Consider the following 26,149-nt stretch of genomic DNA (forward strand, 5'->3'; position numbering starts at 1 on the left):
CTGGCATGGGAGATGGAAAGTCAGTTCTCTCTGATAGAGTGGTGACCCCCCACCCCCACTCCCACAGTAGCTGAAGAGTGTTCACTGCCGCCATTTGATCCCTGCAACCAAGGAAAGCAACGGAAAGTTAATTCATTCTTGTATTCATTCACTATTGGCGTCGCAGGCTTCATAGGCCCTGACCTCAACTGGCAACAATCCCGCACACATCGGCGACACCAGAACCCTCGTATGGCGTTCCCGACGCCCTGAAAGCAAATCGGCGTGGACCCAGCTGGAGGGCAGACGGGCATACGGAGTTAAATCCCCCCCAGCAGCCAACTCCGTCGTCTCCACAGGTGTGTTTCGGGAGGGTCACATGCCAAACCTCAATCTAGGTTCCTGGTTATTTGTTTCCAGATGTGAAAATAGGAAGTGGACTCCAATCACTGTCAAAAGGGGCAAATGTGGACTTGACTGATTTCTCTGGAAACCCCCCGAAACCAGATCCATTCCCCCCCCCCTCCCCAGTCTTGTGACTCAAGAATCACATCTTAACTTCCTGTTGCGCTGCTATGTGGCAGCGGCCGAAACACCCGAGACAGAAACCACTAATTGCAGATTTTTAATTATCAGCTGCAGCCAAATCAATTCTTAACTGTAGGGTCTCCTCATTTTACCAACACAATAAACATCCACTTCACAGGTTTTTCAGACGTTTATTAAATTCACAGATGTGACAGAAACCGCCTCCATTAAAACCTTTTATTGATTAATTTTATTTAACGAACAAATAACAGTAACCTTAGCCAACGGATACTTCCACATGAGCCGCCTTGAGAGGAGAAAGAAAATGAAAGGACATAAAAACAACATCTCCACACGTCTGGAATCCACCGATTTTGAAACAGAAAAAAAGTGCCCCTCGGGGGAAAGAAAGAGAAAAAAAACGATAATCAAGAAGCTGGATTATGTGGAATGCAGTCTTGCAACGATGATATGCACATGGTGTACATGCGTTTACTATCCGGATGATCTGCACTTAAGTCACCTCTGACAAAGCGAGATAAGATTAGCTGCTGGAACCGCAGCCTGGCACCGACGGCTCTTCATTTTCCTTGTGCATTCAAGCTGTGACTCAACAAGGCTTATTTGTGACAGAGATAAGCAGACACATCAAACCAGGGCTTCTGATGGCAAATCTGACGACAGCTCCGCACATCAGAATCAGCCCCAAACTCAAATGCACAACCAGAGACCTCTTTATTGAGTAGGGGGGTTGTTTTCATGCAAGCCTTGCTAAAACAAGAGGCTGGTTCACCACAAGGTTATGCTAAGTCACATGCTTTTAGATCTGTGCTGTTTTAGCCCAGACTTCATTACTGGTCATAAAGAAAACAAAAAGAAAAAGAAAAAAGAAAATACAACTGAGTCTGGCTTCAGGAATCCAGCCACCTCAGATATTTTATTATCATTATTAATAAGACGACGACTTTTGTAATCTGTAGTTTAGCTGAATCAGTAATAACATCACCACATTTTCCCCCTGTACTGGGTAATCCAGCGCCACCAGTCTCATCCCAGACCCCCCACCTGGTACACATGTCCATGCCTGGCGTCAGACCAGAAAGCAACCTCCGAAGACAGCGCGGAGCTGCGTTCGGGTCTGGAGGCCGACTACCTAGTCAAGTTGTACAACTTAATGCCGAACTGATGCAAGAATGCTGAAATACAAACATCTCGCGATGAAAGAACTTCACATTTAGATGAGTTCACTGATAATCACAGCTGACTGGAGCGTATTAGGCGAGCACCACACAACAACTGTGCGCGTCAACTCGGCTCCACTACTGGTCTACACACGAACACCTGAAGGTACAGAAACACGTTATCAGGCGCACTTTGATGTTCACATACAGATGGCTTTTCAGTGTGCGTTTTTCCACTATAGATCACCACAGCTCCATCTCTGGCATCGGACTCCAAGACGTTCCACTGCGTCACAACTTTGCTTAGCAGGACGACAGGGGGACTGAACTCTGAATAAAACTTCGCATTTCCACAGAGCCCTTCCAATTAAAAACGAGCACCCCCTCCACCCTCCCCAATCAGGCTCTAGGCAATGCACAAGGCCGGGTTACCCATGAAGGCTGCATTCGAGCCTGCTCTGTTTTGTGCTGGGTGTTGTGTCCCAGCTTCCTCTCTGTCGAGGATGTTCTATAGCCGAGACTCCGCTGTTTAACTGCAACTCTCTCTTTGTGGGGCTACCGTCTCCTGTCTTTCACACTCCCACCACCCAAACACTCAGCTACTGAATTAGTCTACTAATGTGACTGGTTAATTGGACACATTTAACACTAGTTTTCCCCCCAAAAAACAAATACAAAAAATACAACAAAAAACACACGCTCCTCTCGCAAACTATCAGAAAAACTGGTTATAAAGAATTGCCCTCTCTTACAGCAGAGCCTGTTATACCTCCTCTCCTGCGCTCCCTGTGACCTGGAAGGAAAGCCGGGACTTTCCTCGTCTCGTTCGCATTCCTCTTCAGGAATGTTTCTGGAAACCGACTCTAAGGAGCGAGAAACATGGAATTCTAAAGCGTGCGCAACTTCAGCCAACCCCGAAATTCACAGTAAAATCAGAGCTCTTCAACAATAGTAATCGCCCTTCGAGTCCACACAGATGTAAGGAATATAAAAAACGTAGCTGCTGCCTGAATATTAAACAACACTGGTGTGGAAGTTTGCTGACTCCTAGTGTCCAGATCGTTGGAACTACACCCTCTTATTTTTTTTGTCTCTTGCTCTCCCCCCTTACCGAGATAAATCTTAACTGCTTTTCAATTTGATCATGGCCAAAAACAGGAATCAAAATCAAAATTAAAAAAAAAAAAATGATGAAAATACTTTCACGTAGGAATCTGTGTGCAACCTGAACACAAGGGTTTGGAATAATAAAGCTGGTGAAACAAACAAAAACTAAAAAACACTGGAAAATATAAACACTCCCACAAAGTCACACAACATGGACATTGAAACACAATGACATGAGCACTTCAACCCCCTACACACACACTCCTTTAGTCAGAAAGTGAATACATTTCTGAATGAAGCATTTTGAGCTAGACTACACTCATAAAGCATCAGTGGAATTTGTAATCTAAGCTTATTGAACACAGCTGGCCTCCCCCGAACGGGCACTGGAGGACCTTGTTGTGTTTCTATGTTTCGCTTTGCTAAGCCAGTTACCCAATGCTCATAAACACATGGCTCTCAAACATCAAATATACAGCTCTGGAGGAACTCAAGCCAAAAAGTGTAGAAACCACAAAATAAAATTAAAAATTTCAGAATATTGCAAGAAGTGATGAGGTTTCAACCCGGAGCTGCTGCTAGCTTTAGTAATGTGACAGTCGTGCATTTCTGCATGCAAAGGTAAGCTCTGCCCACAGATGCCAAAATATAAAACGAAATTGCAAGTTAAATGAAATGCTGGTGACCTATAGCTCTAGCTGCAGTTATCTCAAACTCTTCACTCCTCCGGGATGTATGGCGATCTCTCCACACATCTGCTTCACGCACACAGTGCACCGTACCTACAGAGAGCCAGAGAGAGTGTGAGGGATAGATAGAGAAAGAAAAAAAACAGCAATTGCAACATTGTGGCTTCTCAAGATATACTCAGTCAATATCATATTTATAGTATAATTCGATAATCATACAAACACACAGCAGCAGCTATAATCAGGTGCCTTGTTTTTTAAATAGGCAGCTGTGTGTTTGTCTAGGCCAGACCGCTGTGCAATGATTACTGCTCTTTCGAAGGTGACCAATTGACCAGCTGATGATTTCTCCACCAGTATCGCGTGAGGCCCAAGGACCAGGCTTGAGTTACAGGCCACTGGCCAGCCTGTCCCCCCGGCTCAGCTCACCTCTCCTCGTCCATGTTCTCCTCCTCTTCGTAGCTGCCCTCCTCCAGGTCCAAATCCAGCTCGTTGCCCAGGCCCGAGTCCCGGGGCGCCATGAACACACTGCACACAGAAAGGGCAGGAGTCAGACACACGGACGCACACAGACACAGAGAGAGAAACAGACAAAAAGCACAAAAAAATATTCATACACAACCAAGACCAAACACAGACAAATGTATACATGGGGCACACACGCACAAGCACACACACTCAGCACATGATCCTCCACCGAGCGTTTTGTATCAGTACAGTCCTGAAAGGGCTACTTTGTTAAGACTGGTCAATTGATCATTCATGACAGGATTAAATCTGAGGCAGCATTTTAAATCACACAGAAGGGGCGGGGGGGCAGACAATCTATCTGTATCGGCTGCAGATTGTAATCTTTCATCCTTCGGTTCGTGGGGAACCAAACGAGCCAAGACTTAACACCCAGCGCCGACAGGCCCAACAAACACATCGCAGATATCTGGCAGTAATGCGACATCTCCTGTCTGAATTGGCAGCAAACAAGGAGCTTTACATTACGTTCAATTTATATGTCTGCTGGCAAGCGTCCTGCGCTCTTTAACAGCTCGCTCTGAAGCAGCCCGGGGACGCAGCATCACCTGACTGAGCGGCACGTGAAGAACACAATCCTCTTCAGCCTCTTGTTGTAGAAGAAGTAGTTAAACGACCACAGGTTGCCTTCCTCCCCGTACGGGTCGGAGTCAAGGTCCGGGTTGTAGCTGCGGAAAAATCAAAGAAAGGCGGGATTGTGTTACGCAAAACCTGCTGATCCCAGAAACTGAAAAAACAGTTTCACGTCTGAGGCAACTTAGGAACTCGACTACAAGGGACATATTGTACATTCTTACACAGTGCACCACTTATGTAGTGCAGCACAGATCATTAGATTAGTTCTATAAAAGAGAGAGGGAAGGGGAAGTGAAAGATTAACAATGAATGGAGAACTGGGGAGGGTACAGAGCGATTGTCGGACAGGGTATAATTCACATCCTGTCTGCCCTGCAGTGTCACACAAGGTCTCTCTCCCCAGCTCCTTGACTAAACCAAAACACAATTCGGGGGCAAATCCACAACCTGGTGACAAAACCGCAGGGGCGACACACAGCACCCTGGGGTCTCATGAGCGAGATCGAAAGGAGGGACAGCGTTCTCATTCTTCCGCCTTATCTGGCAGGTGTTGGGATACCTGTAGATGTCGCACTCTGACAGGCAGATCTCGTCGTCGATGGCCTGCCACAGCTGCGGCTGCAGGCGGCTGAACTCCCCCCCCGCGGCGGAGGACAGGCTGCTGTTCACAGCGTTCAACACCTGGATGGGATACACACACACACACACACACGTCAATAACTACACAATCAGAAGTTTTTAGGAGGGCACAGCAATTTATTTTATGCGACCCGCTGAACAAGATAAGTATCTTCTCGACCAGAAGAATATGAACCTCGGCTTGTTATAAAGAGGTAAACTCCTGCACTTCATTCCTCCCCGCGCAAGGTAGCCATGTAGTCTGCTTAATTAAACCACTTATGATTATGGATTAATAATGTCAATTAATCTTTTTGCATGGACATCTAGGACATAGCAGTTGAATTACAAATGGAAAAAGCAAGGTTGGGCTCCTGCCCTCTCTACACATTTGGCCCGAAGGTGCCCTCTTACCCAGTTCAGGCTGGGCTCTCTGCTGAAGTCATGGCTCTTGGCGCGACTGAAGTCGTAGTCGGGCCGGAAGGAGGCGTTGAGCGTGGCGATCAGGTAGAACAGCGTCTTGCGGCTGCACTTGTCCGAGAGCGGCCCCTCGCCCTCGTCTCCGCTCTGGCTCTGACTCAGCCTGGGGGGCACACACACACACACACACACACACACACACACACACGTCAGGCTCTGTCGCAGCTATTGGATTATACTGGATTGCACTGCACTGATTACAGCAACAGATTTAGAAGATATGGTTGCTCTTGTTCAGCACCGGCACACACATCCCTTAACTACACCAGATGTTCACGTCAGGCCAGTGGTTCCAGCCGAGACCGTCCCGGCTGGAGGAGAGATGCGGGTCTTACTTGTTGGGGCTGACTCCGGTGGTCTGGGGGGGGGACAGAGCCTCCAGCACGTGGGGCAGCCCCTCCTGGCAGAACTGCTTGAACATCTGCTTGTCCTCCCCAGCCATCTTGCACGAGTAGCTCTCGATCCTGCAGACAGAGACACAACAACAGACGTGAGACAGATCCGCCCAGTTCTGTGGCCCCTGTTAGTTAATACTGTCTTTATATGCACAAGAATATACCTTTATTGATTCTTGCAACTTCATTTCCGCACTGTTGCACAAGCATGTTTTTATTGAGTATGCACTACATTCAAATGATGCCCCATTCAGAAGTGTCAGACATAGTTTAAATTGCACTCTGTGTATTGCAAGCAACGCTAGTTTGTTTTGCTGTTTGCCTTCACTCTGATCGCGCTTGAAATACAACACTGGCTAGTGGGCATAAGTATCATAATACAGCAATATGCAAAATACCCCACAGGCTGCAAGCGTGTCCTCTGTTGTCAGTGTAGCGCCGGGTGCCGTGTGTCTGTTTTGTGTCTAACTCACCGTCCTATGATCTGGCAGTCCCCCGTCTCTATGGTCAGCTGGCTGTTTATCGCCTCGAAACTGGAATTCTCCAAAAGTTTCATCTCGTCCAGTTATTGATCAGGAACAATTTAACACAAAAATAGTCGTTGTTTACTAGTTCACCACCTTAAAACGAGCCGAGGTTCATATTCGTCTCGTCGAGAATATACTTATCTTGTTTACATTCATTTTGTTGAGTTTTTTGAACATCAGTCGATTCCCAATAATCCTTAAAAAAAAAAAAAACACGAATTGATTTAGTTATCCCTCAGCTTGTTTTTATAAGTCCTGGACTTTAATTCTCGTATTTTGAACCGCTGCAACTTCTGGGCCTTCTGTCCTCCCGAAGCCGCCTGCTAGATTTTTACGCCCGCCGAGTTCAAGGCTCTCTCTGGCCGATACAGCGTCTGCGTAACAACCGCTCTTTTCTCAACAGCAATACAAAAGATAAGGCTGGCCGCCTGCAGTAACAAAAACAAAAACAGCAACAAAATACCAGTTTATGGACGCGGACACGATCTCTGTCGAAGGCTTAAGACACTTCTGTGTCTAATAAAAATGTCTTCCTTTTTACTGTGAAATTTCCAATACCTGCCATTAAATAAACTGAAATTGGACACAGAAAGACACATCCCAGCTCTTTAGACGGGATCCGAACTCAAATCCCCGGCTTCTCGGAGCCCCTGGCCTGCGGTAAACAACCTTTTGATGTTGTTATTGTGATTCTGCTACCTCTGATCTAAACCGACGTCCTTTCCAATAACCTCCTCTGGCTTTTGCCTATTTCCTTTCTTCTTACTGATCCTGCTAAGTACAAGTTCTGCCTCTACCACAAGATGGCGACCACGACTAGCAATATTATATTTTTTATCAAGTTATTGCATTTCTATTCAATCTCCCGTTATGAAACCAATTTTCTTCTCTCCATATTAAGAGGGACATGTACTCTAGCACTGCTTCAGGTATGAGCAGCTGTTCCAGACGCCCCACGTATAGTTTTCATATTAAGCATTTTGCTGTAATACAATCAATACAAAACACAATAAGCATAGGCCAACATCCTATACAAATGAGCTAATAAGTGCAGACGTAGGTATGTGCTAAGGCTGGGGCATCCCTGTTTTTTCAGTAGAGGGCCACCTGATCAGAAAAACATATGTGTGCGGGCCACATTCATATTTTTATTGATAACAATGGTGAAGTATAGCCTGATAGCTATTCCAAAATATGTCGGGTTTGTTTAGCAGTAATACAAAAGCTTTATTCATAAAAGTAGTGCACAGTTAAAGGCCTAGTGCTAGTCGATGAGAGTGCTGGTATTGAACAGACTGGTCTATTCTCGATAACTGGAGTGGAGTGCAGCCAGGGAACAATTCAAATCAATTAAAATCGTGATGGGAAAGCACAAAGTCTTGACTAATTGGTGATTTCAGAGTGAACTATAAGCTCTGATCGATAGAGGCCGGAGCCCCTGTTGCATTGCGTCTGTGTTATAGTGTCTTGCGTTACAAAGTTGCGCTGGATCGGTTTCAGTGCGCAGCGGGAGACAATATAGCGCCCTGTCATCACAGGCAGATTTCCCTTGTTAACCTCACGTAGGCTTCGGTCTGTTCTTCTTTAAACAATGACTTCCTGGACTTAAGTTTCGTTTCGCTTTCAATTTCATATCTCTGCCTGACTGGCAGTGCTGGGAGGTCCACCCGACACACACATACGATTCATAGCAAGAGTAGGATCGATGCATTCTCTGGACTAACATTTGCGTGATGGTTTGATCCAAGAATAAGGTAAGTGTGGGCACATTCATCTGGAGGCGGAAGTAATAATCGTGCTAAACGCAAGGCGGGCGTGTGGTCCGGTCCGTGTGAGCCGCTGCAGTGCCGCAGTGCCGTCTGTCCCGTCTGTCCCGTCTGCGCAGCCGAACTCTGCGGCACCAACGTTCGCATTCGATTCATTCTCAAGACCGCGAGGAACAACGCAGATTGTCTGGTTTCTCGGCTGAATTGGCGAACACACATTTGCTCCCAATAGTTGTTTTTACTCACAGTTTCGCCTTGAATCGAAAGTATCACTCTGTAATATTGTTTTGCTAATAGTTGATCCGATTACCATTGTCGTGAATGTTTATAATAAACCACTTCTTCCCTGTCACTGTCCACTAAATATGTGTGTGTGAGTGATCACTCTCATCAAACCGCTTGTAGAGGGCTGTGGATAGCTCTCCATATATATATTCTCAAAGTGTCCTTTTCAAAATCACCACCAGAACTACGTGGGACACTGCACGTTTATGCAAAGTAATGCAAACCTGGTTTTATGTAGTTTTCTATGTATTTAAATGTTTAATTCCTTGTGCAATCATTACACATGAGCTGGCCAACAGTTTGTACACGTATAGATTCCTTTGGGGACTTTCCATTTATGCTGTTTGTTGTCGTTTTTTAATAAGTGCTGGTGCATAATAACACACAAACTATGGTATGTTACAAATTATGTAATATTACGGATATGACCCTAGGGGGGTTTATTTACTTGTTTTTACGTTGCCATTGTTCCGCGTGTTACACATTTTGCCTGTAGATCACGAGGGCAGGATTCCCAGCATAATGTTTTGATGACGTCACTCTTAAAACGGAGTCCTTACTGGATGTGTTTATACGGTATTCTGTGCGGTTGGTCAGTTTTTTTCCTGCAAACGAATGGCTGTTTATTATGCATCTGGATGTCTGAAATTTCTTTCTATTTATGTATAATAGGTGGTTTTATTTAATTTAAATATTGTATACCAAACATGTCACACACACACACACACACACACACATTTCTGCATGGTTCCTGCAAATGAACCCCTTCAGGGACAGGAAGGAATCTAGTGGGATTTTCTTTATATGCATTAAAGTTGCTGTCTAACCAACAGTATCATTATATTAACCCTGCATGATAAGGAATGATGCATTGGCCTAGTTTTTTTTTTGGATATGCTGTGGTCAGGGTTATGAGCCTTCAAAATGTCCATATAGTCCGTCAGACTGCATCATTCATTAAAATGTGACTGCATCTTTTTAGGAGAGGTAATCCGTAAATTAAAATGGCCACTCCTGACCCATCTGGATTAAAGACATTGGAAGAAGGTAAGGAGACAAATATTAATAATAAAAGGGTCAGAAACTGCTCTGACACCTTCACCTTTACATATTATATTTAACTTCAGGAACAGTTCACTGCACAACAGGACAGAACATAACCCTGTTCCTTCTAGTACTGTAATGCTATGGCCTGCATGTCATCTGAGGGGAATCACGGTCTCCGCTGGTTCACTGAAAACATCTGCATGGCCTGTCCGCTGCTCCAGGGGTGTCCATACATGCGTGCACACAACCCCCTGTCTCTTCAGGAGACTCCAGGAGTCTCAATAGTGCAGGGCGGGGTGTTGACTGTCAGTGAGCATGGCCTGAGGTTAATTAATGATAGTAGCTGGGGAAACGGAAAGTAGATTCCCTGGGCTGGAATGGCAGCAGAACCAGCAGGATCTGGGGGAAGGGTTCCTCTAAATGTATAGTTTATAATAGAATATAGGACAGATAAAAACCATTTCAATAGTAAACGCTAATATAAACAATGGCATGTTGACCACGCTCTTTGCTGCTTGCCCCCCGGCAGCGGAGGAGCTAGCCCAGTGCCTGAGCGTGGCCCTCAGCGGCGGGGACCAGGAAGAGGCCCAGCGCTGCGCGAGGGAGCTGGCCAGGCAGCAGCTTCCAGTCAGCGTCAGGATCTGCCCAGAGGCCTACCCCGAGGGAGAGATCCGGTGAGCCAGCCAGTCGAGAGGGACGGGCACACAGCCCAAGTCTGAGAGACTGGATTTGGTGGTGGTGGTGGTGGTGGTAGTGGGGGTGGGGTGGGGTGGGGTGGGGGGGGGTGTCAGTCGGTCCTGGAGAGAGGTGGGGGATGGAGTTAGGTGGACCATTTAGTGTTTAGTGCATGTTTGAAACCTTATTTGAAAACTCATCAAGGCTCTGACACGTTAGTGGATTTCTTAGGGTTCTGTCCCTGGGAGGTTAAGTGGTGTTTAAAAGTGGAGAGCTAGTGGTACCAGATGCCAGGATGTGGGCACACAAGAGGGCAGAGAATTCATACCTGCTTCATCCCCACGTTGAAGGGTGATGGCCTGGCCCCTGTGTAAGATACTACTGACATACAGGGTGAGGTCAGGTGTCTGTTGTTGGATTCCCATCCACAGCAACCGCACGCTCAGTGAGTCAGTGCTGCTCTGCTGCTCTGGGCCAGCTGACCAGCAGGGGTGAGAGTTAGCTGGCACAAAACGTCACTGCCTGGCACACATTGGGAGAGGCAAAAAGCATTTCTGTGTTTATTGTTCCTGTTTCCCTGTTCCTGACCAATGCTGTCAATGCTTTCACAGCACAAGTAGTCATGCCAATAAAGGTTTTCAGGATTTGAATTTGAAAGTTCTGACTGGCGTGTGTCTGATCTCGGTCCTGCAGCTTCAAGGTGGGGGTTGAAGATGCCCAGTCTGAGTCCTCCATTCCCATTGCCATCATAGTGACCTCTGATATGACCGTGGCAAACCTTAAAGAAAAGGTAAGAGACGTGTTCTTAACTCTCTCCCAATTGATTGATGACGGGTCAGAACGACAATATTTATCACTTAGTTTAGTTTTTTTTCCATGTTTAAATGTGGCCTTGTTTTTCTCTTCTCAATTTTTTGGGAACCACTGCCTTATGTGATTTCTCCACTGGTTCTGAGACCCATTCTCCTCCCTCTGGCCCCACAGGTGAACAGAGACTACGGGTTCCACCCCTCCCTGCAGACCTGGGTGATTGGGAAGCGGCTGGCGAAGGATGCCGACACGCTGTACAGCCACGGGGTGCGGAAGGACGGGGACCCCGGCTTCCTGTACATCAAGTCGGCCCAGCAAGCCCAGCTGACCCGCGAACAGCTGCAGCACGACCAGGAGGAACGCAGGCTGTACGGTGAGAGCTGACCCCTGACCCCTGCACAGGGTTCTAGAATCCGAGGACCACAATAAAACTCCAGTGGCCAGTTGCCCTGTATACCTTCACTATTAAAAACCCACCAACTTTTCCCCTTAATTAAGTGTATTGAGTGTTTGGAAATACTTTGCTCACCCCCCTTAAAGGGAAAGTTCAATTTAAAGGAGGCAGTAACTTTGTTTGGCCAGTGGCATAAAACACCTTGAGCAAACACTGATAGGCTGTCGTTCTGTGCCTCCTGACCTGTACCCGGTTGCGGAAATCTAAACATCAAGAGCTTCATTACTCTTTGTTCCCTGAACTCTGTGCCGAATGTCTGAACATGGAAAAGTACTCCCAACACACTACTTATGTGCTGGGTGTGTTTATCTGGCTCATAACTTACTTTTCAAACACTGAAGCACCAGTCCCCGCCGCGTGGACTTAGATATAAAAATCACAGCATCAACAGTGCCTCAGTTTCCTTTCCCCCTGTGCTACAGACTCGTGCACACACCACAATTTTGAGAACATTTTCTTTGTGTTCTGTTTAGTTTTGTGAATGGAAAAAAGTTATTCGCTGCCAGGGCCCTTATGCTGCGTGTCTTGGTATCACTTCTCTTCCTTGTAGATATCTTGAGCCTTCTGGAGCCCAGGGGGATAGTGGACCCTTCCTGCCTGAATAAGAAGAAGGAAGAGTTGCTCAGGAGGCCCAAGAACCCCCCACCCCCACTGCCACCAAAACATGTTCTACCGATGCCTCCCCCACCCCCACCAAAGCCAAAGGTAGGGTGGGAGTACCTGCTGTTCGGGACAGCTGCTGTGGAGAATATCCTGTTTCGTCATGGGGATGTGGGAGGGGGCATTGATTGGGATTGTTCATTATTAAGGGTGCACTTTTGGTATTCAAATCCCCACCCCCAACCCCCCTGACACACGCAGTGCCGACCGTTCAATAATAAAAACTGTTGAGATCAATAAAACAAGAACTGTTACTACCATTGAAAAATGCAAGCGCAGGAGAGTAACCTAAGCCATCCTAATGCGAGTGGGCCTGGTAGAAGAAGGCTAGTAGCAGTACTTTTTAAGAGAAAGAATAAAGTAGTAGTAGTAGAGTAGCAGTGGTAGTAGGAGACGGCATTCATTGTAGGACCAACACAACAGTAGTACTGGTGCTGTTAGACAGGACCGAATTAGTAAGTGTCTTGTTTGTGTGTGGCTAAGAAATGTGTCCGTGGTGCGTCGCTGTGGGTGATGCCCCTGTGTGTCTCTCTGCCTCCAGCTGGGCTGGGATTGTCCCGAGTGCACCTTCCACAACAAGCCCACGCGGCCGGGCTGTGAGATGTGCAGCGCAGCCCGGCCTGCTGCCTACCAGGTGCCACCCATCTACCAGCCCGATGAAGACGAGGCCCGGTGGCTGCAGCAGGAGCAGGCGGCCTGTCTGCAGTTCCAGCAGGTATGTCCGTCAGGCCTCCAACCAGTTTGCTTTCCAGAATCTACAACCTCGCGTGGCCTTGCTCTTGGTGTCCCCTTTCTGGTCAGGCATTGCACAGTTTGTAATTTGAGGTGCCTTGCCGTGATAATGCTCCAGTAGTGTGGAATTGAAAGAGGTTTCTCTTTCGCTGGCAGGCCCTGGAGAAGGAGCGCACCACGAACTTCCAGGAGCTCCTGCAGACGGACCAGCACAGCCTGGTGGCCAACTCCCAGCTGCTGGACTGCCCCATCTGCTTCGGCAGAATTGAGCCGGGGGAGGGGGCCACACTGCGCGAGTGTCTGCACAGCTTCTGCAAGTAAGAAAGCAATGTTTATACAGAAGGAAATTATTCTTTAAGCGGCCCGTGGACGGTTCACTTCACTGTTCTCTGCTCTGTACGTCAAAGGCAGTCTAACAGGCCTATGTCCCCCACACAGAGAGTGCCTAAAGGGAACCATAACCAACAGCATGGATGCGGAGGTGGCCTGCCCCTACTCGGACGAGGACTATGCATGCAACTCCAAACTGCAAGACCGGGAGATCCGAACCGTAAGTCCTCCTCCGCTAATCCCGTGGGCTGTGTCTCCTGACAGCCCAAGCCACGCTGGAAGCTGTAAGATGGCACTGAATGTGTTTGCAATTCCAATCCCCAAGCTCAGAACAGAGTAAACCCTAGCTACGCAGTAAGCAGCGTTTTGGCTCTCATGTTTCCTGAGAGGTGTGACCCATGGGAAGATTTTTAACCCACAGAGCATTGAGCTGATCTGTGACAAATTTCCACCCTGTTTGAGGAAGCTGGTGTTCATATAGAAAATGTATTCTTAAATCCACTCCTCTAGGTACCAATACATTCCCGGTTTTCATTCCACCTGAGCTCTTTAATTAGTTAATTGAACTTGGTGGAATTTAGGACTAGACCAAATCAAAACTTTGATCAGTACCCTATCACGGTTTAATTTGTTAGAGACCACTATTTATAAATCAAAAGGTAATGAGATACAGTTTGCACTTAATGTTAGAGGGTGGGTACATTTTGTGATTTGGCCTAGCCCTTAATCTGAATATATTTCATGCAGTTGGTCATTTGAAGAGCGCTATAAAACCTGCCGGATCGTGGCCCTAGAGATCAGGGTTTGAGGAATGTCAACACGGCACATTACATGACAAACGCACTGCAGGGTCAGGTCCTTCCACCCCAACCCTCTTGGTGGTTTCTCTTTCCATCTTTCCCTGCAGCTGCTGTCAGAGGACGAGTACCAAAGGTTCCTGGAGCTGCGTCTGAGCATCGCCGAGAACCGCAGCGCCAACAGTTACCACTGCAAGACCCCCGACTGCGCGGGCTGGTGCATCTTCGAGGACGAGGTCAACGAGTTCCTTTGCCCCCTCTGCCAGAAGACCAACTGCCTGCTCTGCAAGGTCTCCCACCTCCTCTCCTGCTCTTCTCTCTCATCAATAGACTCGTCTTGTGCCCATTACAATATTGTTATGATTACTATATTTCTTTATCCAGGGCGACTACCAATCGTTACAACACATGACATTATTTTTATACAATGACCTATTTATACAGCTGGGTTTGTACTGGAGCAATCTATGTACAGTACCTTGCTCAAGGGTACAACAGCAGTGTCACACAGCTGGGATTGGGAGCCTCCACTCAGAGTCCAGAGCCAGGACCACAACTCCACTTGTTGGCCAGATGCACCCAGATGTAGCAACCATGGTTTGTCAGCCAAGCGAATGTGACACACAGGCTTGCAACATTTCGACTTGTTTAATGTTTCATAACACAATCGCTCAAATGGGAGTCATGTCTCGTGTTGAGCCCATTGGGCAATGCATGATGGGATTTCCACATGGCTGGGTTATGAAACTCAAAGCAGATGGCAGTGTGGTTCCCTGAGCAGCACTCATGGTGTCCTGGTGTGTCTTGAAGCACCCAATCAGCCTATCGGCAACAAACCTGAAGAATGCACATCACTATTGGTGTGACCCAGTTGTTTTCTGTTTGAAAAGCTGATCTGTCGGGCTTAGGGTCAACAAGGTCATTGCTGCCCTGTCTGTGTTCCAGGCCATTCATGAAGGGATGAACTGTAAGGAGTACCAGGACGACCTCCGCATCAGGGCTGAGAACGACGTTGCCGCCAAGCAGACCACCGACATGCTGAAGGTAAAGGTGCCGGGGCCAGAGCAGTGCAGTCTGGGATACGTGCACGTCACCAACCACTTCCCTAAAGAGGGTATTGCCTCACAACTGTCACCTGCTGCAGTCGTGCTCGCTCTAGCAACAGTGACTCTCTGTAGTTATAGCAATGCGCTCTCTCTCTCCACTGTGTGCCCCCCTGCAGGAGATGGTGGCCAAAGGCGAGGCCATGTACTGCCCGCAGTGTCAGGTCATCGTGCAGAAGAAGGACGGCTGTGACTGGATCTGTTGCCTGATGTGCAAGACTGAGATCTGCTGGGTGACCAGGGGCCCACGCTGGGGGCCAAAGGCAAGACTCCGGCTTATCCCTCTCTTCTCCTCGATTCATTCCATAGTTCCTTGGCTTGATAAATACATTGAATATGATAAACCCCCACCTAGGCTGCCCACGTGACACTGTGCTGTTTCTCTGCAGGGTCGTGGGGACACCTCGGGCGGCTGTGGCTGCAGACTGAACGTGGCACCCTGCCATCCCAACTGCCAGAACTGCCACTGACACCCCCCCACACCCAGCATGAAGGATCAGACGCCACCGCACATGCCTACAGCACACTGAACTCAGGCCTGGACGAGGCCATCACACACTACAAGAGGGACATGCCACACGGATCATCCCAGGACGAGGTCCCCCATCTCCCTGAAGCTGACCCTCCAGTCAGTGTGCCCACACCCTGGTCTGTAGCCTCCCTGTGCCGCTTGGCTCACACTGCGGGTCAGGGGTCTCCCACCCTGGAGCCCAAAGAGCAACCCTACGTCTTCACCGTGATCTCTAATAAGACGCTGCAAGCTCTCCAGGAAAGGGTTAAAGATGCCTACTGCAGGGGCAACCAGGTGTCCCTCTGTGGATCTGCAACCAGGCCGCCCGATTCACTACATATTTTTTCAGTCCTGTAGGAGCCCTGGCCCTCTCCTCTCCGGCCTTGAAGCAGCACATTTTAATACGATGTCTCTGCATGGAAATATGGGGGATGCAATTTGTCGTGATTCCTCTGAGGACGGGTGATCTCCACTACAGGAAGCAGAGATCCCCCATCGCGGCTTCTTCGTGGCACTCTCGCAAGGTGGTGCGATTCTCGTTCTCGCCAGGCACAATGCCAGCCCCCACCACCATCGTCTCTGCGTCCCTGGGTCTCTGAATCCCGTGTTCAAAAGGCGGTGCACCGCTTGTAAAAGTAGCAAATGCAAATATGGATGATAGGATGTCACTTGTGTGAATCTAATTCCTGGAATGTATTTTCCCCATTTAGAAGACTGCATATGAGGGGAAATGCAAAGTTTGTAGTAAGATGCAGAAGTGGAAGAAAAGCCCCAGATTGAATAACTTAATCTAACTTCACAATTCTGCACTACGCCGTTTCTCTTGCTCATGCTTTGTGACACACCGATTTTGGGGATGTTTACCAATTTAAAAAAGTAAGAACAAAGCATATTTCAGGTATGGAAATATATACGTTTTTAATTTGCTATATGATGAAGGGCCGGTAAATGAGCATTAATATATAGATGACCTTTTGTAGCAGAGCATATATAGGCCTATATAGTTTTGTATTTAAAATTGCACATCTGATCTCCTCTGCCCTGGCAGACTGGACTTCTCTTTATTTCCTATCTAGCTATGCTGCAATTAAGGGTAATTATCTCCCCAAAGACCTCTTCTACTTTACTACTACCAGCATTAACTGCAACCCTGTGTTGGTTGGATAATTTTTTCCTAGATGCTATTTATTTACCCATCATGCCTTGTACACCACAGTGATGCAGACAGGGTTGTGGAATTATTGCAGTGTTTCTTTTCTTTCCCAAAATTAGTTTGTTTTTTCACACCCGATATCGCTATGCTTTGCTAGCCCTTCTGTCATTGTCATTTCCGTCAAGTCTCATTTCCTTTCCCCTGTGCCCAGCGACCCCTACTGGGAAGATGTTTACAAGTTACTCTTGCTTAATCTGGTTTGTAATAACTTGACAAGATTACAACGATGGGGATAACACTCTACTTCTGGGTGAGATTTGATTCAACAGATCAAAAATAAAGTTTTTATTTTTATTTTTGACGGCATAGAACTGTCTGTTTTGATTTCACCATGCCTGGAACAACACAAGTGTCTCTCAGCTCCTCTCAACACAAATCAGCCTGGTCAACATCTGCACACTGAACCACCCTTCCTGCCCAGCCTATATTTATGCTTTTAAATATAAATACTGTGTAAAGTCCCACTACACTCTCTCTTAAAAAACATAAAAACAAAGTGAGAGGAGAGGCGATGGTGGATTAAATGTGAACTGGCTCTGGACCAGAGCTGAAAGTTTCTTCATAGAACTGATCTGCCCCACCCACACCCCCCAGCCCAGCCTGGAAATGCTGGCTCTGGGTGTGACGTAATCCATGTACAAAGAAAATAAGCCCCTTTCTGTACGGTTTATTTTAGTGGTTTTTAATGTGATTTTCACGGAAGAGCAAAATATCAGAAAGAGAAGATGACAGATTAGATTTACAAAGGTCCCTTGATTAGTCACAAATCACGGTTCAGAGACACGGGAGTGTCAGTCTGGGACACCGTAAAACAACTTTTTTCTAGTGTGTGTGAGAGAGAGAGAGAAAGAGAAAGTGTGTGTGTGTGTGTGTGTGTGTGTGTGGAAGTACTATTTAAAATCGTTTTCTTTTTCCCTGTAAAAATCACTGCCAAGCAAAAAGCAGCCTTGAGTAAGTGAGTGTTAACAGTACGTGCTCTATAATTGTAGTAGTAAATTGATATGAATCCACTGTTAAACATAACTGAACCAGAGGAGAACCTAAACTAACTTCCATAGGAAATACTGCCAAGGGCCACGCCTGGTGAAGGATATGGCGGATGTGTAGCGTCGGCTGTCTTGGGGTAAACCCTGCAGCACAACCCGCTGCAGTCCAAACCAAAGGTCAAGTATGAAGTAGCCTCGAAGAATTGGCCACCTGCTGGTTTCAGACACTGCCCTGCCATGACACGGCCTCCATGATCCAGAGAATCAGTTATTTTTAGTAGGTTAGTGCTGTGAAAAGGTTGACACAGTCTCTTTTTCTGAAATACTCTTTTAGAGGTAGATTAATAATCCTCTGCCCAGTCTTAGTTTCTGTTGTAACAGCACACACACACGGAGAAATGAGAGACACAATCCACGTTTACATCATAGACTCCTTTTGGAATCACGGACATAGTGACTCAACTCGACCTCTACTGTACACCGAGCACCTACCCTTTTCATAATATACATACACCTACATGGTATAATTTATGTCAGTCATAACCAGGCCAGCGAAATTAGCAGATCGCCATGGCCTTCAATGTAACCGTAGGGAGAATCTGTTGAACCGAAACAAAAACGGGTTTGTTTTACTTTACCCATGGTGCACTTGCAGCAGCAGGGGGCGATGCGTCCGGTGCAGAACGCAGCCCAGCAAGCCCAGGAGAGCGACTGTACTGGACTGAGGGCTGAGAATCTGTGATGGGCGTGGGGGGGGGCAATGGAAAGTCCCTTAAGTGCCCTGAGACCACTTACTCAAAAAGGCAGAAGTGCTGTGGAAACACAGGCCATTAGTGTAAAAGGAACGATCTATATCTTAATGCTTGGCTCTGTTTTGAAATCATTATATAACCAAAATAAGTGCAATTAAAAAAAAAAAAACATAAAACGAACTTTAATAATGCATGAGACCGAGGGAGAGGGAGGTGTTTTTGGTGGTGGGGGGGTTGGATGAGTGCAAAGAGCAAATGAAAATAAAACAAAAACCTTTCTGCAAAATAAACCTTATTGGCTAAATATACAAATATTTACTTTATTCATGTATTCATTTGGTCTCAGTGTGTAGAAAGCTCAGGGAGATAATAGGAGTTCAATAATGTAGTTGGCATTAGTTTGCTTGGCTAAATATCACTGCTGCTCCAGAGTGCAAAATCCACACTTCTCCGGAAAGGCACAGGGACCCAGGAGAGGCAGGCGCTGTCAGTGCAGACGGAAGAACTTCATTTCAGTAGAGGAGAGAGTCCAGCTGTGCTCTGTCCTGATACCGTCACGCGGTCAGGCAGAACCCGGGTCTGAGCCACTGGGACCGACACGCCCCCCCGTGCCCGAGCCACATAGCGCAAACTGGCAATTAATCCTCTGTACAGGATAGCTACTGCAGAGCACGCCCCCGGCCCCCATTTGGACTAAGAGGATGGGCTCTTCTATAGCCAGCAGGGCCCCTTATCCTGCTGGCAGCTCCTTCAACCAATTGCCAGATCTTAAAGAGAGCCACCAGCTTTTTATATATAAAACCCGCACACCACATCTTTAATTGATCTGTGTGGTGGACATGATCATTATTTTCTTAATTAAACATAAAAAAAAAAAAAAAGAAAAAATGTCCTGGGGTCAAGATTTGTTTTTACCGCCGAAAAGAAAATATATATATTTAGGTTTCCATCTTCCCCCAAGAAACCTGGTACTTTTTCTATTTAAAGTGTCTAAGCCACAAAAGAAAAAAAAAAATAACATCCTTCCTTTTCATTTTTTCCACCCTTCTCTCCTCTATGGTGCTTTCCAGGGCTCAGGGGAAAAGCTGCAGGTCGATTTTGGGCGCCCACTCCAGCGCAGTGTTCACGACAGCCAGCGCGGCCGCCCCTAGAGCCACGGTCAGTCCCATCACAGCCAGCCTGACGAAGCGCTTGGCCCGCGGCTGGACCGCCACGGCGTTGCTCTTCACCACCGCCGTCGCCGCCGCCCTCGCCTGCTCCCGCCGCCGCCTCCGGAGCACCGCGTCGGGCCGTTGCTGCGCCGAGACCAGCTCGAAGTCCTTGAACGTGGAGGCGGCTGTCCTACAGGGACACGGAGCACAGACAGCGCCGTTACCAACAGAGGGAGAGAGAGCGAGAGAGGGACAGCTATACGAGCAGTTAGAGATGGAGGGAGAGAGGAAGAGAGATACAGACGACGGAGATGCAGGGAGGAGAAGTCTTACTGCTGGCTGTGCTGCTGCGTGGCCTCTCGGGCAAGCTCCGAGGGCGGGAACTGCACGAACAGGTCCCCGGCACGGCTGATCAGCAGCTCGTACGGCAGGTCCTGCGGGATCTGGGACAGGAGGTGGTGCACCGAGGCCATGTCACACTCGCACTCCAGCACCTCCTCCTCGCGGTGCAGCACGATCTGAGCACACAGCACACAGCGTCAGTGTCCGCACACTAGCATTGTTCATAGTTGCAAGCATCTGCGGCCCCAGTGCCCACCAGGACAGAAGCCCAGTGAGAGGATTCACAGAAGACAGACAACATCTTTCACACCCTTAAAAAGTACAGGAAGCTGGCAACGTCAGCTACGCAGATGCTGGGTTAGAGAGGTGGCCAGGCCTTACCACAGCAGCAAAGTAGATGGGCATCAGGGGGTGGCAGGCCAGGAAGAAATCGTACAACCGCACCACATGGCGGAAGTCTGACAGCACATGGCCAAACCAGGTGATGAGCCAGCTGAGGGCGAAAATGGTGCCCACCTCTGCCCTGGGGAGGGAAAGAGCAGAGCCGTCACCACACACACGTCCTGCAGAACTGGGCCAGGGTTGAGTATGTTCATTTGTTCATGCACTACTCTGCTGTGTATTGATGAACAGAATACAAAGTTGCCAACTGTTCAGAAACAGCGGAGTCTGAGCTGCTGGCTAAATCCAGAAAGAAAATCCAAGAAAGATAGAAAGATCATTCACAGGCTCTCTACTACAGCAGGTCCATCCTTTACCTCTGCATGAAATCGTGCACCTCTGGATTGACTCTCTCTATGATGGGCATCAGATAGTTCAGAATGTGTTTTGTGTTGTCCATGGTGGGGTCCATGAAATCCCTGCAGAGGAGAGGAGAGGCCGTCAAAGACACTGAAGACCTGGTCAAGGGCAAAGAGCCTGTGGTTTGATGCATTAATAAATTCATACATCATATTCTGATTACATACACACTGACCCAATGAATGCATACTGGTACACTGAAAAAGAAAGGAAGACAAGGAAAGAAAGCAAGGAAATAGAAAGATGCCCAGATCATCAGCTCAGCAGCCAGCCGTCTTCATAAACACTCTTCTGACTCCAGTGAAACAGCCCTAAAGGCCTGGCTCTGTAGCCAACCCCTCTGGGACCGCAGCTGAGTGGGTCACAAGAGCACTACGGGGAGAGGAAATCCCTCCTGCACATCACCACTGAACCACTTCCGTTCTGGTCACAAGTTCAAGGTTGAAAAGCTTCTAAGTGGCACAAGAGGACCTACAGAGTCCCTCATAATCATGCGAGACTTGTGCTGAAAGAGTCAATTTATCTATTTAATGATGTGCAGCTGCAATGCAAACAAAGCAAATGAATATGGCATATCAAAAACACATCTATATATTCAAGAGTATTTGCAATCTGTATTTTATTTTAATAAGACTGGCTGCAGACCCCAGGACCTCCTACCTGAGATGGTGGGTGGAGAGCTTCTCCACCAGTGCGGTGGCCAGCTGCTCTCCCAGCACCAGCAGGAAGGTGACCACGATGTCATGGTAGCCCTGGTAGTAGTGCAGCTGCGGGTTGTTGTGCAGCACCTGCAGGATGATGTTGATGAGCTCCTCCTGCAGCCCCTCACGCTGCTCGTCCGGCATCCCTGCGCACAGCACGGGCGGGGGGGAGGTCAGCGCCAGCTCTCGACACGACACACAGATTACCACAAACCGCCCAGCACAACACACGCATCTGGTGGCTATTTATAGATTATTTCTCAATTTCTTCCCTTTAAAAACAAAAAAGACTTTCCATGTCAAGCAGCGTGAAGAGTACCAGGGATTCACACACCCCCACACCACATAAGGACAGAAATCTAAAAATAAAACCTCTTATCTACTCATTCCCCATATATAGCCTAGCCATCCAGAACCAAAAATAACAAACTGAATATATAACCATTTACATTATGTAAATACACATGCTGAAGGCACCACCATCAACAAAACAAGTCATGCAGATACTGAGCAAAATATCAGATGACCTACAGTTTACAATACACCATACCTACATTCCCCAAATACACTGTTACAACATGAAAGATACATTATCACAACACAAATGTCATTTCAGTGCTGCTTTTCCAATACAGACGAGCATTTCTACACTGCACTCTTCATGAGCGAGTGCAAACACTGGAGTCCGACTGCATTCAGATAGTGGACAACCTTTGACCCCAGAGACACTCACCGGGGGGGAACCTCCGCAGCGAGCGCCGCACATCCAGCAGGACCTGATGGTAATCCTTGTTGTTTTCACGCAGCGCCTCACCTGTTCGAGGCAGGAAGAGAAATGTTCTGCTGGATGCGTCTGGCTCAATCGGCAGCAATCGCACAGTTGAGAAAAACATGTATATACATACATACATACAAGTTGTGTGAACGATGTGTTAATATATGTGCTGGCTTCTCTTGTTCGTGGGAAAGGTTTTGTAACCCATGCGCAATGACTTCCCGGGTGAGCGCTAGGTAGGGTTCGGGTTACCTGGCTTCTCGGGCAGCCGGTCGGTCTGCACGTTCAGCAGTTTGGGCCAGACTTTGCAGCGGATCTCGTCCGTCAGCAGCCCCCCCTCGCCGATGGCCATCCTGCGCAGCACGGCCACGTCCACCGGACTCGCGCTCAGCGCCTGGGAGATCTCCAGCACCTTCCTCTTCCGCTTCGGATCAAAATCTGAGGACATCACAAAAAGAAAAGCACGGTCAGGCTACTAAGGCTCACAGTGCAGTACAGCTCTCTCGTTTAAAAAAAAAAAACGTTTTAAAATAAAGAAAAATTAATAAATAATAATAAAAAATAAAAAAAAGCCCAATCGCTACAAGAGAGGATTGGCCACTCTCTGGGAATAAGTCTTAACCTTTTACCTCAATTTAATGAAGCAACTGCTGGATTTGGGGCCGGATTTGGCAGCTCCACACAGCACTGGGCACCGAAACCCTGTGCAGACTGGCAGCAGCTCAGATCTGGCACACAGACTGGCAGAGCAGCCCCAAAGCAGTGGGGATTGGGAAAGATGGGACATTCTCCGCAAAATTCCAGCCGTGGCCCTGGACAGGAACAGCAGCTGACTTGTCCTGGGGCTTGGCCTTTATGATACAACAGGTATAGGTCTTATCCTGTAGCGGCCACTTAGAAAAGATCTGTGGTTATATGCTAGATGATGTCACATCCACAGGTGCTCGAGCTGAGGCTTTGCTTTGCATAGCACCTTATAGTGCCTAAACAAATAGAGCGGCAGAGCACAAAAAAAAAGTGGTTTGTTAATGCCGAGCCATCAGCTGGGGGGCATTTTAGCATGGTCAGGGGGTGTGTGTTCAGACAACTGAACATTACATCACCTGTCCAGGGGCTGTTGTCCTGCTATCTCAGAACTTCCACCCCCCCCACCACAACACAATACAATGACTGTGTCTAAATCACAGCATCACCGACAAAACCCACAGCTCTGCTGCCCCTGAACTAAGCAGAGTATCAGTCTCTGGCAGCAGGGGGATCACAAGACATGAGGGAGGAATCGAGAGGCACTTTCAGTCTTTCATTGGAAACTGCAGCAGGAAGGTTTCTGGGCAAATGATATAGCTGAACAAGCATTTGCACTGCACTGCATTGCATATGACACTTGAAGCAGCTGACTAAAATAAAAGTCACATGAAGGTGTTTGGTCAGGATAATGTGTATAAATCGTGCTGATGCTTTAATATAAAAGATAACCGACTTAACCCCCACAGGCGTCTCCACACTGAGCAATTAGGTCAGCTACCATAACACAGTCAGACATGATCACTCCATCTTTTAGTTTTACTGAGCACTGAACCCAACACTGTTCAATAACCTGAACCCTGCAGACTAACCTACACAGCAAACCCACCTCGGTGCCTCCACTGTACTGTACTGGACACAGGCTCGACGTCAAGAAGCGAGATTCCCTACAGAGAAATAGTCCATCTGTATATAATATATAGGCGATACACCCAACAGCAGGCTGGCAGGCAAAACCACCTCCAATCCACCCCCTGACTGCCTCCATGGCTTCATCCGACACACCCACCCCTCTTGCCGTGCTCGACAGGCAGGGAAAGCAAAAGTAAAACACGATTTCAAATACAAATCAATGCATTTCACACTTAACCAGAAACACTGGCCCACGCCCGCCACCGGCCAGGGCCCCCGCTATCGGGACGTGTGGCACAGCGACATTTCCACAGCAGCAGGGCTGCGGCTCTGGCACAGTGCACCCAGCGGTGTTGCCACTCTCTCCTGAAGATGAGCACGCAACGTCATTTCCACGTAAGGTAGAAGCTAATTGATGATAATGATAATAATAGGGTCACAGCTGAGGCGAACAGATGACACCAGCTCACCTTGCCTGCCGATCCCATTTAAGGGGGAAGAGGCGCCGACACCGGGGGCTTTTTTCACATCCATCTTCCTGTGGCTCGGCTCATCGCGGGCCGCGTCGCGAAACTCTCTCCCCGCCGCCTGCGTTTTGCACTGACATTAGGAAACCAAATAATGGCGACACTACATCTGAACCCACGCTGTCCCGCAGGCCAACTGCTCGCCTGTCAGTATGAACAGCAGTGCGACGCTGACATCCCCTCTCGGTCTCTCTCTCCCTGGACAGGCCGACGTCGCCGCCGGTCAAAAACATTCACTACAGGCGCTACGTCATCGCGTCACGCCGGAGCGACCTCTGACGCCGGCCGCCCCAAACTTCGTCTAAACAGATTGATTTCAAACCCGAAAAGCGCTGTGGCAATTATACGCGTGTGTGCGCGCTTAGGATGTCGTATTTGAACCCACGTCTTGCTTACACGGTTTGTTTCCAATGTGTCGCACGTTTACTAGAAGGCGACGTGGCTTGCGTCACGTTTGCAGCTGATCGACTGTTGTCAAGAGCCGCAGTGCCTCCTGGGACTTGTAGTTCCGACACCGGCGGGTGTAACGTTAGACCGGTTTATTCATTAGTATGTTTTTATTTATGTAAATCATTCATTACTTTAATTACTTCAGTGCCTTCGCTGCTTGCTGTGATGCTGCCAGCCTTTCCTCTCCGTGCTTAATAAGAGATATGTCGTTAATCGTATTTATCTCAGTTGCTCACCTAGGGCGCTCATGTAGTTAGTAAGAGTGGCCGCGGTGGGGAGGCAGAGCTACACCATCGCAAACTGACAGCGACAGGAGAAACACGTCCACGTTTGGCCAGCAGATGTCGCGCAGAAGCCCTTGCATGTTAGCCCATCACCGGTCAGCTGTAGATATGCAATCACACAGTAAGAAGAAAAAGAAAACTCACACATACAACTGACCAGAGCCTTCCAACCTTGCACACCTGCACAGCTTACATTATATATACATATATAGGCATACACACAACTAAGGCCTACCTACATGCATGCATGCATTCATTCATACATACATAGGCCTACATACAGTGAGGGAAAAAAGTATTTGATCCCCTGCTGATTTTGTACGTTTGCCCACTGACAAAGAAATGATCAGTCTATAATTTTAATGGTAGGTGTATTTTAACAGTGAGAGACAGAATAACAACAAAAAAATCCAGAAAAACGCATTTCAAAAAAGTTATAAATTGATTTGCATGTTAATGAGGGAAATAAGTATTTGATCCCCTATCAATCAGCAAGATTTCTGGCTCCCAGGTGTCTTTTATACAGGTAACGAGCTGAGATTAGGAGCACTCTCTTAAAGGGACTGCTCCTAATCTCAGCTCGTTACCTGTATAAAAGACACCTGTCCACAGAAGCAATCAATCAGATTCCAAACTCTCCACCATGGCCAAGACCAAAGAGCTGTCCAAGGATGTCAGGGACAAGACTGTAGACCTACACAAGGCTGGAATGGGCTACAAGACCATCGCCAAG

The 26,149-nt window shown here is 47.7% G+C and overlaps 3 protein-coding genes across 3 annotated transcripts; 1 reads left to right on the forward strand and 2 right to left on the reverse strand.

Annotated features, from left to right (window-relative positions):
• Positions 1-682: 682 nt before the first annotated feature.
• maf1a (MAF1 homolog, negative regulator of RNA polymerase III a) lies at positions 683-7,361 on the reverse strand. The gene is made up of 7 exons (XM_066702185.1): positions 6,555-7,361; positions 6,022-6,150; positions 5,621-5,789; positions 5,148-5,269; positions 4,561-4,680; positions 3,914-4,012; positions 683-3,577 (listed from the first exon to the last, which is right to left on the reverse strand). Exons 1-7 carry the CDS (start codon positions 6,635-6,637, stop codon positions 3,556-3,558), a joined length of 744 nt encoding a protein of 247 aa, XP_066558282.1. The 5' UTR covers positions 6,638-7,361; the 3' UTR covers positions 683-3,555.
• Positions 7,362-8,050: 689 nt separating this feature from the next.
• Positions 8,051-17,292, forward strand: rbck1 (RanBP-type and C3HC4-type zinc finger containing 1). The gene is made up of 13 exons (XM_066702182.1): positions 8,051-8,362; positions 9,642-9,706; positions 10,236-10,380; positions 11,075-11,171; positions 11,366-11,564; positions 12,196-12,350; positions 12,847-13,020; positions 13,194-13,354; positions 13,476-13,587; positions 14,275-14,454; positions 15,110-15,208; positions 15,387-15,530; positions 15,657-17,292. Exons 2-13 carry the CDS (start codon positions 9,664-9,666, stop codon positions 15,735-15,737), a joined length of 1,590 nt encoding a protein of 529 aa, XP_066558279.1. The 5' UTR covers positions 8,051-8,362; positions 9,642-9,663; the 3' UTR covers positions 15,738-17,292.
• A 365-nt stretch (positions 17,293-17,657) lies between these two features.
• On the reverse strand, positions 17,658-25,089 carry tbc1d20 (TBC1 domain family, member 20). Its single transcript, XM_066702184.1, has 8 exons — positions 24,626-25,089; positions 22,752-22,937; positions 22,458-22,538; positions 21,684-21,870; positions 20,981-21,082; positions 20,604-20,745; positions 20,214-20,398; positions 17,658-20,070 (listed from the first exon to the last, which is right to left on the reverse strand). The coding sequence occupies exons 1-8, from the start codon at positions 24,687-24,689 to the stop codon at positions 19,803-19,805; spliced, it is 1,215 nt and encodes a 404-aa protein (XP_066558281.1). The 5' UTR covers positions 24,690-25,089; the 3' UTR covers positions 17,658-19,802.
• Between the last annotated feature and the right edge of the window lie 1,060 nt (positions 25,090-26,149).

The sequence above is a fragment of the Amia ocellicauda genome, chromosome 4, assembly GCF_036373705.1.
Source record: "Amia ocellicauda isolate fAmiCal2 chromosome 4, fAmiCal2.hap1, whole genome shotgun sequence".
NCBI classification, from domain to species: domain Eukaryota; kingdom Metazoa; phylum Chordata; class Actinopteri; order Amiiformes; family Amiidae; genus Amia; species Amia ocellicauda.